Raw genomic sequence first — 18,257 nt, forward strand, 5'->3', positions numbered from 1 at the left:
GCTCCGGCCCCGCGGCCTTCCCGAGGCCGGGAGCCCGCCGGACCTCTCTCCCGGGCATGGAGGCGCTTCCGGTGGGGCCGCGCTTCTCCTCACCGGGGAGGGGGGGCGGGAGCCGGGCTGGGTCCGGTCCCTCTCGCCTTCCTCCCCGCCGTAGGCGTGCGCAGCTTGCGCGGCTAATTGTCTGCGGCCGTAGTCGCCTGGGGGAAGGGACCGAGCGCGCAGTCTGCTACAGAGGCGTGATTTGGGTTTTGCAGCTCTGAGATTGTGTCTCTCTCCCGTGGGCAGGTTGTTGCCTTTTGGGATATTGCCACCGCAAGTTTTGTGCCTGCCCTGTTGCCGAGTGTAACTATAGAAACGTAGAGCGGGGGAGGAGAGCGAGGCGGAGGATTTCTTTCATCCTTCTGTTTTACCTTTTGTGTCTGGCAGCATACGGCGGTAAGGCTGATCGTAAATGATCGCCTCCTTGTTAAAGTCGTTTGTATTTCTGCTTGCTCTCTCCCCCACGAACAATGCTCATAAGCACGCTCGTTCGCTAAATTTTTTGCTACGTACCTTTTATTCTTCATGAATTTGTATCTAAGTATCGGGATAGTCTTGGACCCCTGAATTTGGGCTGGCGATACTTTTGTGTCTGCTGTTTGATTTCTTGGCTAACTAGTTGTCTGGCTGATTGTAACCATTTTTCTTCTCGATGGCTCTCTCTCTCTGTTTCTCACTCGAAAAAGCCAGATCAAGAAAACACTGGTTTAATGGCAGACCTTGAAATTCAGAATACCTCTGGTTCATGATTGCTTAAAATGAACTTGCTTAGCACTGGGATAGGGTAATGAGAGACATTTGCTGTTACCATCTCTCTGTCAGTTAAACCTCTTGGTGGAGAGGGTACCTGCTAAATTAGTACAAAAGTCGCCCGATAAGTTTCAGCAAAGATGATACACCTCTGGAGAGAACTTTTTTTTTAATTCTGTAGTTCTTGTGACAGAGCATTGTCAAGTCGCAGTCAAGGCTTGGCACCGTGCTCTGTCTTAAAGGCCAGTTCTGAATGAAATCCATATGCTTGCTTAAGTTATCTTGAAATTTTGTCACATAGGAGAGCTGGACATCATGCAGCGTTTCAGGTAGGAACAAGATACTGCTCTTGCCTTTCCTCTTTTCTGCAGTATTTTGGGAAATCAGCTAGTTCTTACTGTTTTCTTTTTTTTCCTTCATTCTGGGTTCTGGCTCTCTTCATGTTGACCTTAGTATCTCCATTTATCGCAGTTAATGTGCAGGACATACTGCCCTGCTCCTTTAGGTAATGAGAGCACAGAATATGTCTGTAACTTTACATTTTGGATTTCATGGCGTGTGCTCAGTCTCGTGAGTCAAGAAACTGAAAGAAATGTGTGGCAAGTCAAGAACACAAGGATTTTTAGTCAGCTTGTGTCAGTTGCAGTGTGCCTCAAGGAGGTTTGTGGTCACTGACTCTGGTGATTTATTGGCAAAGCTGTATTCACAGGTCCACTATGGGAGAGGCAGAAGTTGTCTTGATAAGAGAGATCAAACTAATTTCTTAAGAATAAGCTATAACATCAAGTGGATATATGAAAAACGAATGACCGAGTGCTTTTGTTAATAATTTTATGTGGGGCTTTTAACAGCATAATGCCAGTATCTATTTGTTAGAGGTAGTTGATGTGAATTTTAGGTTTTTTTCTCTAATAGATTAGAAAAACGTGCAGGAAACTTATTTATTCTGTGACATCTTACTCGTTTCTCTCCAGGGAAATGTTCCTAGCTTATAAAAGTTTTATGTGGCTCAGGGCAAAGACATACAAGATGAAGGTAGGCTGAGAGATGGGAAGAAGTGTTTAAGTGTCCTGGGGTGCTCAGAAGAGAGCAGTAAAAGAATAAGTGAAGATGAAGAAGGAGGAACTACAGGGAATGGGGCATTAGAAGGAGAAATGGGGAGAATGGATGACTGGGATAGAAAGAGTGGTAGGAGTCAGGTAGCCTGACTGTTGTTTTTTTTTTCCTAACATGCGTCCTAGAATATCGGTGAACTGTACACTCATATGGATTATATGCTCTCTTTGTATAAAAACTGTTTTGTGGTAGGACCCTGCTATCAGGTTGGTCGGGTCTCCCTGCTGAGGTATATTTATTATTGTGGCATTTTCCTGTTCCTCTGGGACTGTTTCATTGGGTTGAATAAGCTTTTCATGCCTCTAAGAGTTTTGGGGTTTTTTTGGTTGGTTGTTTTTTTTGTTTTGTTTATTTTTTCCAATGCGTGCCTAGAAGTCTGTATGCGAGATCCAGATGGGGAAAACCAAGATTTATTTTGCTCTTCTTTTTCCTCTTTCCCATTCATGTGGACACTCCTCAGAGTCCGGAGGTGTATCCTCTTTCTCATGGCTCATCTCAAGGCTGAGGAGCATGGAGAGCCAGGAACAGACCAGAATATTGACCAGGGGAGGGGTAGAAAGTGGTCTTGCAGAAGTATTCTGTGGGGGAGAGTATCATTTGCAAGAATGACTTTTACAGAGGCAGTGTTGAGTGGTGGTGAAGCCTTGGCAGAGGAGTCAGAATCACAGTGTAGCAGAGGGTCAGGACACTGGGAGAATGTGGATTAAGAGCTGCGTTTGAGGGTGTTTGGAGGGCCTTTCAGCTCCATCCCCTCCCCCTCCCTTAAATTTCAGTTTCATTGATTGACATTGTATTTATACAACCTGTATCTTCTGTAGCATCCACCTGCCTCGCTATCTCTGCCATGCCTATTCTTAAGTATTTCTGTGAAATAAGGAGGATCTATTATCCCTGTTCTTCCAGTTGGGGAAGTGAGATGCGGTGTCTAAATACACAAACGTAACAAGCTACCACAAGGTAAGATAGGGATGTGAACTTGCATCTTACCAGCTACTCCGCTGTAACTTCCTGCGTGCAGTGTTCTTGCTTTGTCGTAAATGGAAAGCAGCTTGCTTCACAACTGTGTTGCTTCATGTCTTTCACAGGCTGTTGCAGTAACAGTCGCTAGATGGCCATGAGTTCAGATCTTGACCTATTTTGCAGCGACTTGTTCGTATATATATTTCTTAAATGAGGTACATCCTAGAAATCGGTTATGGAGTAAGTGTAAATCATCTTCCCTCCTTTGTCCTCCTCCTTCAAAAGAAAAAAACAAAAACCAAAACATTACCTTCACGCTAGTTCTTCTTCCAACACCTCAGGTTGAATCTCCTGATGATGCTCTGTGTCGTGTGGGGTTTTGTTTTGGGGTGGTGTTTGTTTGTGTGTGTTTTTTTTAAAGGGAGATTCAGATTGTGCTGAGCAGAGAGGAAAATAAACTAGAATAGAGTATTTCAGTTGGAAGGGACCTACAACAATCATCTAGTCCAACTGCCTGACCACTCCAGGGCAGATTCAGAATAGCAGAAGGGGCCAGAGTGCAGGTATTCCGTTCAGTAGCAGTTGTAGTCATTGAAAGGACACAGTGGTAGAGAGTGCTAGGAGGAGGTAAACAAGAGAAATGATACCCCAAACTCCACATCCAAAACAAAACTGAATTGCCAGGTAGCCTTCCAGAATACGGGGTGTGATTAACCTTAACCCCCTCCTCCTGCCTAGTCTCACCCCCACAGCCCCCAAAACCAACCAACCACCACCAACAAAAAAGTCCAGGATATACAAAACTGGTATATTCTACTGCCATGGAACCTTAACTTTGTCTTGTTTGGTTGCTTTTTCTGAGACACTGTCTTCACTGTGTACTGGAAAAACTATTGTCACTGCAAAGCTACAGGAATTTCAGGTGGCATGGAGAGAGGTGTCTCCTGTATCTCTGTAGGGAAGAGACAGAATGGCTCAACTCACGCAGGTGTGATCAGCAGGGGTGATGTCTGACAGGGCAAACAGCTTTAATGCCATCGTCATGTAGTACAACCAGCAGTTGAAGAGTGTGCACGAAATGCTGCGTATCTGCTTATGAAAGTCTTTCCTCATCAGACCATCCTCAGTGGGCAGAGCTGAGATTATTGGGGAATGTGTTGTGTACCTTCACCTTGCCTTTATAATGTGGTAATTTTAGCTACCCTTGACGTCCTGCAAGGCATTTGCTTGCAGGTCAGTCCATAGTTAGGCATTAATGAAGTTTTGGGTGCTTACGTACCTAATAGCAACCTTGTGGGGCTTCCCCCCCCAGTCCTGTCACATTTATAAAAGCAATTTCAGAGCATTTAAGAGGGATGCAGTGAGATGAAAAAGTTGAGAATGAATAAGATAATCTGAATGGTGAGAAATAAAATAACAGTATGTTTAGGTACCTAGGAGAGAGACAGTATGAAGGAGAAGTGCCATCCTTTTGCAGTAAGGAGAAAAAGATGGAGGAGGTAAGCAGAGAAATGGTAAAGGCGCAGATAGTCAAAAAAAGGTAGTACAAACTAATAAAAACTAAGGTGAATATACTGACTGGAAAGTGTCTGGAGAAAGGATGAAGGACACATTTATGTGCAAATGGTGAAAAATTCTCTGATCTGGAATTGGTGAGCAAGAGAGACATCATCCTAGAGCCCGTGACGACTTTCTTCCTTTTTGGAATGGCAATTCGTAATTTCTTAGTAAGAAACCAGTGATGTATGTAAAATGTTGTCTAGAACTATGTAGGTCACCAAAGAATGGATGTTAAAATGCTACAGCCGTTCTTTGAAGCTGCTTCTGTTGCAGTCTTACGTAAAGTAACTTGTTTGTGCTTCATCCGCTTGGTTATGTCAGCACTTCCCTTTGTGCCTCAGCTCTCTACAGAAGCTCGGTTTCAATGTTAAGCATTTTTAAGTTCCTAGCTTCTTTCTTGAGGGAAACCCTTTCTGTCCTTGTTACTAGTCTTGAGCACTTAGAAGGGAAGTCTCTTTCCATCATCTGTTTAATAATTGCATTTTCTGTCTAGCTAATGATTCTTCAAGAAATTATTATTGAGCTTTCAAAAATCCTTAAGCCATATATATTAATGGGCACAGCAGTAACGTTAGCTAATCTGTTCTCCTGGCTTTGGTGGTGTCCAAGTGTTGTGTTGGAGTTTTGCACGGGGCTTTTGTGCCATCCTGGGAGTTGGAATTACTGAAAGATTCCTTTGTAAGTGGAGAAATGCTGTTAATGGTTAATCTGTATGTGAGCAGATGCTTTGATGTAACCTTTGTCTGTGAGCCATCTGTAGCACATGTAGTTTTCAAGATACAGTGACTGTGAGATCTTGGTCAAAATCCCACGTTTTTCAGCTCTGGGAAGAAATTATGGCACCAGTTGGATGAGTTGTATATGTTCTGATCTTAGCTGTGGAGGCGCTTTACACTTAAAGACATGTTTGATTTTTCATGTGGTCTAGTGCTTTTATTTCTCCTTCTTTTAGAGGAAATCAAGGATTGTTCTAGATTTGTGTGATACTGCAGCTTGGTAGCTGCAAAACTTGTTTGATGATAATATGTATGTCTGCCCTTCGTGAAGACTTTTTTGCACTCAAACATATGCCTGTGGCACATGTTTGTGTCTTTCACCAATACGCTCTATGAATGTCAGGTTGTGGCTTCCTGGCTCAGGACTGACTTACGCTTGGTTTTTGTGCTGCTGTTTACTGCTGCTCATTAGAAACTGTTTTGACTAAAGCAGAGGCCCTCTGATTTGGCTATTTATAACCTCAATGGTTTTATCTGTATACATTAGTTTCTGAAATGCTATGTAGATAAGTCCTTAAATCTCAGTCACTTGCCATGAAATTCACTTTTTTGTGGGGGTTTTGTGGTTGTTTTTTTATTATTTTTTTTTATTTTATTTTATTCTATGCTTCTTGAGCATCTGCACAAATTACTACAATAGCAGCAGTGTTACAACTTTGGATTCTTGCTAAATCTCCTACTATACAACACCCTACTAAAGGACGCTTTCTATGTGGTGTTACGGGAGAAGGAAATTTGGCTTGGAAAGCCAAGTGTTGCTTAAACTATAAAAGAAAGCAGAATTTGTATTTGTTGATGGTTCTGAGAATAATTCCAGCTGCAGAAGTGTGGACACCTGTATATGTGTGTATAACTCATGTATAATGGATTTGAAGATGCAAGTATAAAAGTCTTAATTTTTGAGAGAGTTTGTACAATTAGAAAGATTTATATCTTCAGTAGGCAAGCTTAAATGGACTGCTAATAAATAAAAATACAAAGGGATATGCATGACAAAGAAACGTGAACTGAAACTATAACAGAAGATTGACGTGGGAAGGGGAGGGAGAGAGAAATACTGTTCTGTTATGATCCACTCTCTGAAAAGCTTGACTTGATGTATGGGGGTGCTAATTAAGTAAGGTAGCTCTTTGTAATGAATCGTTGCCTCAGTGAGAAAATCATTGCTTGTATTTGCCATCTGATTAGATAGAAATATTTGTAGGTGAGATTTCTTAAATGCATTAAAGAAAAGAAAACAAAAGAAGAGAAAATGCATACCCCTAGCATTAACTGGGATCTTCATATAGTAACAAGTATGCAGGGCAATGAATAATTGATTTAATAACTTCTGATTGTTCTGTAGACTGTGAAGTAAAGGTGCCTGCTATCTTAACACCTTAGAGTAATAGACTTTGCAGGAAAAACTGGTAATTATTGTAGTTTTCTTTTGAAGGTCTCCTTAGTTGCTTCTTTCAGCTTTGAAAAGTGTGTGTATAGAGAACATACAAGCCGAAAAGAAAAACCTCTGTGTAATTCTGTTCCTTCTGCAATTGCCTAAGTGTTTGCAGTTCAAAGTATTAACCTTTTATGACTACTTTGATCACAACTACTGCTGTAGGCCTCAGCTGATTAATTCAGGATATATGGTATCTTATGCAAATATCACTAGTGGTGTTTTCCCACAATTGTCACAGCTCTCATTCAAAGAAACGTCTTCCCACTTAAAACTCTTTCATACTGCAAATGAATAAAATGTAAGCTAAGCGTAAAAAATTACACAGCAGTTTGTTCTGACATCTGACAAAGTCTGAAGTGCTGGCTTTTGGTTCAAACAGAATGATCAAATCCTTGATTTAAAGAAAAAAATACATAATTGTTTTGGGAGAGCTGTGTATGGAACACAGGAATTAAACACGCAAGACTCAATTTGTAGTTATCTGGAATGTGTTTTTTCCTTGAATCTGTAGTTCAAACAGCTGGGGAAGAGAGGAATGTCTGTAGCAGTAGTAGCAATCATTGTGGTTGATTACTGGAGCTGAATGCTCCTTTGTGCTACAAATGAGAATCTCTCTCTAGTTTCAGAAGATGCTGTACTACTACTTATGGAAAAAAAGTGAAAAATCAACAAGACTTGATCTGTTAGATAAACTCATTGATGTAGTTGCTAAATTTTAATACATCAACTTTACACTGCTGTAACATGTATGAAATTTGGGTGCTGGTAATTACAGTATATTTTAGTGTGCCCTTTATTATCTCTAATCTTTCTTTGTTTATCTCTCATTATTGGCTTCCATCATTTCATTCTTTTTTTTTTTTTTTTTACCCCTGTGTCTTACAATATATAAGGTAAATTTCAGCCCTACTTCAGGCTTTGCATGGAAAGATGAGCTGGTTCCAACTCGAATTCTTCAGTCACACAGAACTGAGACTGTCTGAAGTCATAGCAGTAGCTCTGAAAAATGTTCACAGTGGGAATTCTGTGTGCTAATGTACAACAGCTGAATCTTTTAATGGTAGTCAACCTTAGGGTGAAAAGAGAGAGCATGCCCATATGTACAGAAATTGTGAGTTTTTAAAAACATGTATGAAGAGTGTTCAGAATTAGAAGGGAGGTTGGGTTTATTTCAAGTATAGTATGGAGCTGGCTGGAGCTGGCGTTTTCTTGCATTGTGGGGCACAGGTCTTCATACATTAGAAAAATACTAAGTTTTCGTTCAGTTTACTGATGGCCCTTGTTTGTTCTTGCTTTTTTATCCCCCCATCCTGTCTCAGACAAATGCTGGCATAAACAAACAGGAAGAGCGTCAGAAACATTTTAGCTATTGTGCATGTCCAAGTATTTTTTTTTATGCTTTCAATGAATAGGGTGGAAGACCTCCTGCAATTCAACCAAGTGTTAAATAGGCATTTTTTTATATTAGAAAAATCTTGCCTGTGCAAACTCAATTAATTAAATCTGCAAAGCATTTTATTTTAAGTAGATTTCAGCAACTGAACTTGGCAACCTGTTTGGAAAGAAAATTTAAATTATTTAAAATATGCTTGGATTGTGCATTTAGATGGCTGCTTCTGGACCCAGTGTAGTGTCTGCCAAATATTTAATTTTAGTTAATGATAGCAGTATTCCTTGTTCTGTGTTGAATTTTAAAATGTCATTTCGTTGCTAGGATGCTGGGGGAAGTCATCACAAAGTCTCTGTTTCTCCTGTCGTCCATGTCCGAGGGCTGTGTGAATCAGTTGTGGAAGCAGACCTTGTGGAAGCTCTTGAAAAGTTTGGAACCATATGGTATGTCAAGCAGTATAAAGTAATGTCTCTGGACAAGCTGGGAGCATTATTTAAAAGTCTCTTGGACCTCTTTAAATAAGTTATGATAGCCATTTGAAATCCAGAACTTAGTAAAGCATAAAGATTTTCTAGCTGTGTGAAGATTCTCTCTTTCTGTACGTGGCAAGTCTGGTCAAGCGGAGTTACACTGTCTGCATGCCCTGGTGTCTGTTATCAGACTTCAGTGGCACAGCTAGTCCTGGCCTTAATATGAGCTGTAGCTAAACTGAGTTGCAGAACAGCACGAGGGTGGTTGTCATGATATGAGTGAATATGCCAAAAACAAGGATAGGCCACAGAGCAGATGATGCTTTTTCCTGTGGTTTTGTATGGGAGCAGCGCGTGTGATATGGTAGGACCTTCAAGAATGAGATGGTTACTCAGAGAAAGTAAGTTAGTAAGTGATTAACTGTTTGTTGTATTGGTTGAATGTTTTTATGCATTAAATGATTAAACTTTTTTAGGAAAAGAACTGCTTATTACTTATCTTATAGCTGCATTTCTTTGTTTTGTGCAAATGCTTTAGAAATGTGTTGACTGGGTTTAGGAAGCATGAGCAGGGAGATTTACCTTCCTTTGATGTCCTTGTTAGGAATTGTTTAGAAAAAACACAGATGATAGTTATGGGACTTTGGAGTTGTTTTGCGTAAAGCATATAGGAAAACTTACTGTAATGTTTCTCTCACCAGCTATGTCATGATGATGCCATTTAAGCGCCAGGCTCTGGTGGAGTTTGAAAATGTAGAAAGTGCGAAGAAATGTGTAACATTTGCAGCAGATGAACCTGTATACATTGCTGGACAGCAAGCCTTTTTCAACTACTCAACAAGTAAGAGGATTACTCGGCCAGGGAACACTGATGACCCATCTGGTGGAAATAAAGTTCTCCTGTTGTCAATTCAGAATCCTCTCTACCCAATTACAGTGGTATGTTTCTTCTTCTTTTTTTTTTTTTTTAAATAAAATAATAAAAGGCAGGGAGCCGCAATCTCTGTTACATTATTTCCATTGTGTACTATTTGTTAAAATTGTACACTGTTAATTTGAGTCAGGAGTTAAATTCACCTACCAAAGCTTTACACCATCTTCACATAAGTAACATGCATGTTCTGGAAAAAATGTTTTCGAGGTGATTAAGTCTCGTTGTACAGATATTTTGCAATGCATTTGAAGACTTCAGTGGTCAGGATTTTGAAATGTTTAGGTTGCTACATGCTTCTGAAATATTTCCAGATGTGTTGCCGCAACATCAGGAATGTCATTTAGCTTTTAGGTTCTGAGTGGTGTATGTTTAAATAGCCAAGTAGTTTTTCCAGTAGGAGGGGTTATTGTATTGCAGTCCTTCATTCTTAAGTATTTCCTCTGTGGAGAGTTGAAACCTTCATCTGTTGATGATCAACTCCAGTTTGATGGAATCTTCCTCACTTTTATTTGGGCTGATACATTTTACTTTTCAGCATTTCAAGTCATACCATATATACAGTTGCATCCTAATTTATTGCCATCTATTTATGGCATGTGTGCATGTTTTTTTAATGATACAGGTATTTTTTGCTAGCATTTAAGAATGCATGTTTTCTCATGCATTGAATACTTATATTTTTCATAAAGATTTTATAGCACACGAATTGCACAGGAATATTTCAGGAAAAAATTAAAAAGTCTGCTTTAAGCAGACTTGTAATACTGTGATACAAGCATAAGTTACTTGTTCTTAGGGAAATACACAGGATAATATGGATCAAAGTGGGTTGTGTGGAACCATGTAACTTAATGCAAGTACTAAGTTGTGTTTAACATGCCGTATATTATGTTAGCAAATTGATAGAAGCTTAGCATTCTTGAAATTACTTCAAGTAGTCAGTTCCATATCATGCTTTTTGCTTCACTGTATTGTGAATATCGATAGGTTTTTGCCTGTTTCATTAGTGGATGACGAATTTTCTTTCTCCTGTCAGTTTTCTTTATAGAAAAGCATGGCAAGGTATGAGTTGCTTTTTCATCAGTTTTTAAAAATATACCTGCTTTGAGCTGTGTGAACAAATCCACTAAGTTTAAGTATTCTTTGCATGTGACTACAATACAAATTTTGGCAACTACGTTTCATTCATGCATTTTAAATTTGGCTTGTGTAAGCAGCTGAGTGGAACGTAGATGCTTGAGGAAACTAGTAGCAGAAGCATCGTTCTGGGCTAGGAGAGTTTCATGGAAATTCTGAGGATGAAGTCTCTAGCACAGTAGCTCCTTTTTGAAAACAAACAAGCAAGAAATACCTGCCTGCCCCCAGCTGTTTGCAGACAGATTTCCAAAATTACTTGCAGGCATCAGAGCTCGTTGAAAGTAGTGTAGACTAGTAGAGTCATAGCAGCCGGGAAGAGCAATTGTACCCTAACAGGTAGGAATGTGATGAGAAAAAAAAAAATTTTGCGCTTGGCCAGTGGGTTAAAGAAACAGTTAAGAATGTCTCAGGCAGTCTGCATTACTAACCCACCCCACCCCCAACAAACAAAAAAAAACCATCAAAAAAACCACAAAGCCCAACACCACCTCTTCCTCTTCAACACATTTCTCTCCTTAAATTTGAACTACAGTTGGATGAAATAGATGAAAAATTGCAACCAGTTTTAAGTGGCAAGTCCAAATAACTGCAATAAACTGTTCCATAGTTCTTAAGAGCTTTTCCTTCAAAACAAGATACAGTTTTTGCATAGAAATTGGTCTGCTCAAGGGCATCTTGTGGAAAAAGCTAAATTGTTCTAAAATTTTGCTGCAGCTTATTTCCTCCATTACAATTGTGACCTGCTTCTTTCCTAGCAGAATTTTTTTAGAAGGGTGTGGTAGTGAAGGGCAAGTTAACTGTCTTTAATTCTTAATTGCTTTCCACCCCTTTGTGGTGGAGGATTGGTGTTTTGAAAAAGTTTTGCCTAAGGTGTCCCATACAGGTCTTTGAAGTTCTGTCTCCCGGTTTCCTTATCTGTGGGCAGAACTTTGTCAGGCATTTGTCCGTAAGAAGAGACAAATTTGTCTTGTTGAAACAGACTTTCTCAAAGTGACTCCTGCTGCTGCAGTTGTTACTGTCTGTTCAGCTATACCTCTGCTGTTGCCGTTTAGTTCTCGCTTACCTTCTAAATCTTCTGTACATGCATGAGGAAGGTGTGGTATGCCTTGGCAATTGAAATGTCTTAAACTTAACTGTCAACTTCTTCTGAGATTAGGTTGCTACACCTCCTTTTTTGTGATAGTCTAGTAAGTACATAATGCTAGTGTTAATTTTTTACTTAAAATATCCCATGTTACTGTATCTTGTGAATTGCTTGCTTGATTTGGTAATCTAAAGTAGCTGAATTAAACAAAAAGTTGTGTGTGTGCCTGGTGGCTAATGACACTGATGGCATTTTGAGTAAGAGTTTACATTTTGAAAGACAACTTTTTTTTTTTTAATTAAGTGGCTGTGAAGAGATCTTTTGAGACAAATTGTGAAAAATAGTCATATGCCTGAAAATAAATGTCACCTGGAGCTGGAAAGTTTTCAGGACTCTCTTCTCCCAAACAAGAGGAGATGGAGGGCAGCTGTTTTTGCTATTGAGTGTGCATAGAAAATACACCTATAAATGATGTCATAAGTCTTATTTTTTTAGGGGTTCAGGCTGCTTGAATCCTTTCTAAAAATGTCTGTTCAACTTCTGAAAATCTTAAGGTTGACCATCTCCTCTGCTTGCTTCATTTAGCTACGCAAAACATTCACTAGTGTCTGGAGTAGGGCCCCTGAGCATGGACAATGTTTTTGGTTTGTTTTGGTTGGGTTTTTTTGTTGTTTGGTTTTTGTTGGTTTTTTTTTTTTTTTTTTGTGGTAATATGCCAGTATATTAAAGCTTATGGTACTTTATATAAGCCAGGAGTTACACCACTGCAGCTGTAGCCAGCAATAAGACATCCTCTTTTTCTAGTTTCTTTTTGTGTATGTGGGGGTGTGTTTCTTTTGTTTTTAAGAAATCCAGCATGCACCCCACCACTTTGCCTCCCAATTCCTCTGCTATTCTGCAGGACATAATAATAAATACTGTATCTACTTCCTCCCCCCCCCCCCTTGCCCCCCAAATAGACCTGAGGACATACACTAAGATCTTGGAATGAGCGCTTGGAAGTATTTCGTTTAGATAGAAAGAAAGGAAGGAAAAAATAGATTGTGGTAGATTGTTTCACTGAGCATGCCTTTGCTTGCTAGGTTTACCTATGAAACTGGCTGTCTAGTAAAGCTTATGTGCTTTTCAGCTGTTTGAACATGATCTAACAGGTGAATTGTTTCAAGAAATCACAGTCCTGTTTGTTCAGGTTCTCAAGCCTGAGTCTTGGGAGTATGGGTGTATAATCACTCTAAAATAAACTTACTTTTCTTGGCCAAATTCATGCTGGAGACTAGTTTCTGGTACCGTGATGTCAGAATTGTGTGTAAATGGCTGTTGTTTGAGATTACTCCTAGCACATCATAAGCCTGGCCTGATGTGCAGTAAGGCGAGCTTTTCTTGTTACTGTTTGGTTCCCCTGCAGCACTGAAGACGGTCTTGAATTTTATTGGTTCCTTGTAATATAGACAAATGCTGGTGAAAGCAGAGTGTTAACAATGAGTTTGCACGAATCCAGTGTTTCCTGTCAGAAACTTTCTCTGCCTTAAGTGGAGAAGCACAGTAACCACTTGCAGTGTGTTTGATTCAGGTGAATACGATTGAAAATCTCCTTTTGATAAGCTACCTAAGCTTAAATCGTGGACTACCCCTGACTACTCTTCTGAAAATGAACATGAAAAATTAAAAAAATCCTCAGCTGCTAGAGTCTTATGAAATGAAATGTGCTATAACTACAGTGTCATTTTGTCTCTCTTTGCTTTGGTAAAACTACTGCAGTGCATGCTTAAAAGGGAGCACAGCTTGAGACATGGATGCAATTATTGGGTTTTAACACAGTTGAAGATACTTGTTTAACTAATGTTTGCATGAGTACTTCTTATAGAAGCTTTCCTGTTTTTCAGATTTGACTGCCTGTACTATATTAATCCATAAAAGTGCTAATCATGAATGTATAAATTGTATAGAGAAAATTATAAATGAAAAGTTAACAAGCCTTTTCTTTGCTCTCTGGCATTGAAATGTCAATGCAAGAAAATGTTCTGTGGACCTAAAGTGTTTGAAATTTCACATCTGACTAAAGTATTTCTTTCTTCTTTCTTAGGATGTCTTGTATACCGTGTGCAACCCTGTTGGAAAAGTTCAGCGCATTGTTATATTCAAGAGAAATGGAATACAAGCTATGGTTGAATATCCTTTCTGAGTGTTTTTGGTTTTTTTTTTTGCTGTAGGTTCTTAACTGCAGATGGGATTTAATGTGAGAATGTCAGAAAAATACTGTGTAATTTTGAGACCAATTTTTTTTAATTTCTGTCTAAGACGTGGTAATTTCCAATTTCTCTGTGTCTGCAAGACAGAATAGCACTTGAACATTTCGTCTTTATAGGAAAATGACAGTGTCAACAGTGGTCTTGATAATGATGTTTATAAGTGGCCCTAAAGCGAGTAATTGCAGACAGGAAATATGTCATAGATTTGACAGTGCATTATACACAAAAGTTTCATGGCTTCTGCCTGTGTTGATACTCAGGAAATGGGTAAAGGATTGCAGAGGTGCAGTTTGACTTCTTCAGACTCTTCTAAAATAGTTCTAATATATACTGCTTGGTTTATTATTCTGGCTTTAATAAAGCACGAGACCAACTTAGGCCTCCTTGATGTGTTTATCATGTGTTGAGGAAATTTCCTCCTCTGTTATCCTACTGTTTACTGTATTTGTAGCATTAAGTTGTACATGGGATGAATGTTCAGAGTCGTTGATGTGTTACTGTGGTTTGCAAAGTCCAAAGTCTGATGTGGTTACGCCTTAGTTTATAAAACTCTGATAGCCCTCTTCACAGAGACTGATGACTCTCCATTTCCAAGCTGTTATTTGGACAAAATTGTACCAACATATCAAATTCTTCTGTGATTTCAGATGCTACTGATGTGGCAGGCTTTATTAGTGGGTCACTTCTGTAATGTATGACTTAACCGGTGGCTGCACTGATGATTTGCCAGGCAAAAAGAATTACCCTAACTTCCATAAAAGCAAGCTGTTTATCTATGTAGAAGACTTAAACTGTGTGTCCTAACAGACAGTATTTTGACTTACTATGGTAGCGTGTCAAGTTTGTGGTAAGTGGTGTTGCCTGGATCAGATGACTTGTACAGTTGGAGGTTATTCTGCATCTTGTGAAAGATTAGGGAAGTTCTGGGGAGGATCCTGCACATAGTCTGAAACTGCCATGCTTCTGTCCTTTGAATTGAAATCTGCAACATGTCTTTCACTAAAAACAAAAACAACCAGCAATTGAAAGGAAACTCACAAATGTGAGCAAAGTAATGCAGCAGTTTGGGATGGGGGTGGGGAAGTGAGCTTCAAGACAAGCCTTGTTTGAAAAGTTCAAAAATTTACTCAAATGCCAATGCTAATTGCAGTACCCATTACTTTTGCAAATGTGCTCCCACAGTTCTAGCCAGTGTCAAAACAATTCCTTAGAGGTCTGGGAAGCTTAACTTTTCTCACTCTTAAATTCCACAGTGAACCTACATCATGTTGGAAGAAGTTGGGCTGTAGGAATGTGGTAAAACACAAGGGATATGCTATTGATACAGACTACTTCAAAAATTTCACTAAATTGTATCAAAGGATGGTGCAAAATGTCTGGTCTGCTGCAAGGTTTGGGCTTTCTGACGCTGTATGTTTTTGAGTATGTATGAGATTGTAGATTGCCACGTGCCAAGGCTCAGGTACATTTTTGTGCTAGTCACAGAACTCATCTTGGTGTATGAGGAGGATATGAAATAACCTGTATGTTGGAGCCTGGTACTTGCATCTGCCTTGAGCAGTGGATTTAAAGCAATCTGCGTGTTGTATTTTTTGATGCAAGATGATCGTTTGTTCATTCAAATTATCTCTGAGTTCTGTGGTTTTATTTGGCTAACAAGCTGAAAAGGGCATACTGTTTCTTAGTTCTTTTCGCTGTAAAGTAACTGCTGAGTTCATGTTCTCCCTACCCACAAGTCTCTAGCTAATGCTAGCTGTGAGAAGGGATGCATTGTCTTAAGTCATGCCTTCTCACCCCTGAGCTCTGATGACTTCCCAAATGATGCAGCTTGAACTTTCCCTTCAAACTTTCCCTTCAAATATTCTCTAGGCTTGCTGGTAACTTTCTGTGTCCTCTGATGAAAGTTACTAAATCCACCAGGATACCCCTTTCAAACAGCCTAAGCTCAGAGCATGAATAAAGCTTGCATCTTTATAATCCACACTGAAGAATTTACTAATTTATATAGAATGGTGTCGTCATGTGCTACTTACATCTCAAAAACAGGTGCTTAACAGAAGTTGAACCCATATATATACACACTTGTTGGTAATTTTATATTAAAGTCTGTATAGAGTTCTTGTAAGGCATACAATAGTGAAATATCTGTAGGCTACAAAAATAAAGCCCTATCAGCAGAAAGGGACATGGATGAGACACCTGGTGAAAAGAAAACCTTAACATGATGTGTATGTTTGAATCAGTGTTTTGTGCCCAGAAGGCGAAGGCTGCACTCAATGGAGCAGATATCTATGCAGGGTGCTGCACACTAAAAATTGAATATGCAAGGGTAATGCTTGGACCTTCTCTTTTAATTTTACTGGAAAAACTATATATATATATATATATGACTTAACCTTTTTCACTTTTACTTTGTTTGAACAGCCAACTCGACTTAATGTCATTAGAAACGACAACGATAGTTGGGACTACACTAAGCCGTATCTGGGCCGACGAGGTAGGTTTTCGTATGTTATCACTGTAGATGTTTGACTGTACTAATGACAATCCTTTATACGTGGTCAGGCTGTATGGCAATAGTCATTTCAAAGCAAGCCAGTGCTGCTGAAGGCTGTGTTCACACGCCAGGGAAGTAACCCTGAGCCCTAGGGCCCCCTACTGCCGTGTGCTTGAGCCACTTAGTTCAACAAGGAGCCCACACCTGCAAGCACCTTCGCAGTTCTCAAGGACTTGCATTTCTCCAAGCAGCTCTCTCTCTTTGGAGGAGAGGAAACCTGGTACAGACTATTCCTTACAAACTACAAACTTGCACACTGCTTCTCCTTCGAAAGAACTCTTTTCCCCTATGTTGGACGAGGCATTAAGAAGGATAGAGGACTTCAGCAGGCTGACTCTACACTTCATCATGCACCACATCGGCATCAGCAAAAAAAAAACCAAACCAAACAAATAAACAAACAAACCCTCTGAAAAAACTCAGACTTGCAATTCACCTTGTCTGCATACTGCATGCACCACCACCACAAGTTTTTAAAGGAGGACCTTTCAGTACTTCAGATTTGTATGGGATGAATAACATGATAGACTGGACCCATTCTGTTCAAGTTTGTATGTATGCTGGTCTTATTTCCCTTAAAATTACAATTGAAAAATTGAGAACCTCCAAAATTAAGAGCCTCTTGTTGATATCATTGACGTTGTAATCTTTTTTTTTACTTGCTGTATGTGAGAGTTGCATTCAGTCTTAACAGTGTAAATATTGTCTAGTAGTAGGGAAGTTTAATACTTATCTGTAGATAGTTGGAACTGAGCAGTGCAATATCAGATAGGTCCCCTCAGTTATACTTAAGTATTAAAATAGGGAGATTCATAATTGGTACAGGCATACTGTCTCTTTAAGTACTCAGCTGTAAAAATTACCAGAGCTTAACTCGTGTCAGTGAAAGCTATAACTATATATGTAAAGACAAATTGCTGTGTAGCCTAACTCCTGTAAAGTGTTTATTTTGGAAAAAAAAAAAGTCTGTAACTATTGAGTGCAGTGTTCAGTAACTTATGTACAGTAATGTGTGCAATGTAAAGTTAGAAAAGTGAAGACAATGTGTCCAAGATAGAGTATCTACCTATCAAAGGCTATATGAGAACCAGGGCTTTGGCCGTCTCAAGTGATACGCACTTTCAGAGTAATTCTGCAGAGACGCTGGGCTTGTAAACCTGTTGTACAACTTAAAACTTAGGGCTTGAATTTTCAAAATGAAGTTCTTGTAAAAAGTTAACAAGGGAGCTACAGTATTGGTTGCAGCTTGTAGATTATGACTATTTGTATCAGGATTCAAATTTTTTCTCAAATTCCTGAGTTAAAAAAGGGATTTTGAAGAAACTCAAGGGCAAGAAAAAAATCCGAAGGTTTGAATTCTGAAAATCTGAAGGATTAATTTGACCCTCATATCTTTTGATCAGTGCAGTGTTTGGAGGCTGACTTGTAACATTGTGCATCTAATTACATTATGTAATTGGTCTGCAGATAGATATGGCTGTATGAACTAAATGTTCCCCAAGCTAGAGAAAACAGTGGAAAATGAAAAACTTATGATAGGTATGGCTTGCTCTTTCTCAAGAACTCTCACTCTACTCTCTTGTTTTCCTTGTTACTTTGACAGTCTGTCTCTATTTTCTATATGTCACTCTACTACACATAAAGAGGAAAAGAATTAGACTTGCATTATATGTATTTATATCATGCTATACTGTATATAGCATGAGTTTTCATTTCCTGTGGCCCACATCCATTTATCTAGGAAATGGGAATATAAATTGTTGAATGAATACTGAAATGTGCTTGAAAAAGCAGGCA

General features: G+C 39.3%; 1 protein-coding gene across 1 annotated transcript in view; it reads left to right on the top strand.

The window, feature by feature from the left end:
- The window catches only part of HNRNPLL (heterogeneous nuclear ribonucleoprotein L-like), a 28,146-nt gene that overhangs the window by 497 nt on the left and 9,392 nt on the right, over positions 1–18,257 (top strand). Inside the window, exons 2-6 of the mRNA XM_010562448.1 lie at positions 8,354–8,472; positions 9,201–9,438; positions 13,738–13,823; positions 16,136–16,232; positions 16,328–16,400. Of these exons, the coding sequence (XP_010560750.1) occupies positions 8,354–8,472; positions 9,201–9,438; positions 13,738–13,823; positions 16,136–16,232; positions 16,328–16,400 (613 nt within the window). The remainder of the gene's footprint in view (positions 1–8,353; positions 8,473–9,200; positions 9,439–13,737; positions 13,824–16,135; positions 16,233–16,327; positions 16,401–18,257) is intronic.

This window comes from Haliaeetus leucocephalus, unplaced genomic scaffold (assembly GCF_000737465.1).
Source record: "Haliaeetus leucocephalus isolate CR32 unplaced genomic scaffold, Haliaeetus_leucocephalus-4.0 Scaffold160, whole genome shotgun sequence".
NCBI classification, from domain to species: domain Eukaryota; kingdom Metazoa; phylum Chordata; class Aves; order Accipitriformes; family Accipitridae; genus Haliaeetus; species Haliaeetus leucocephalus.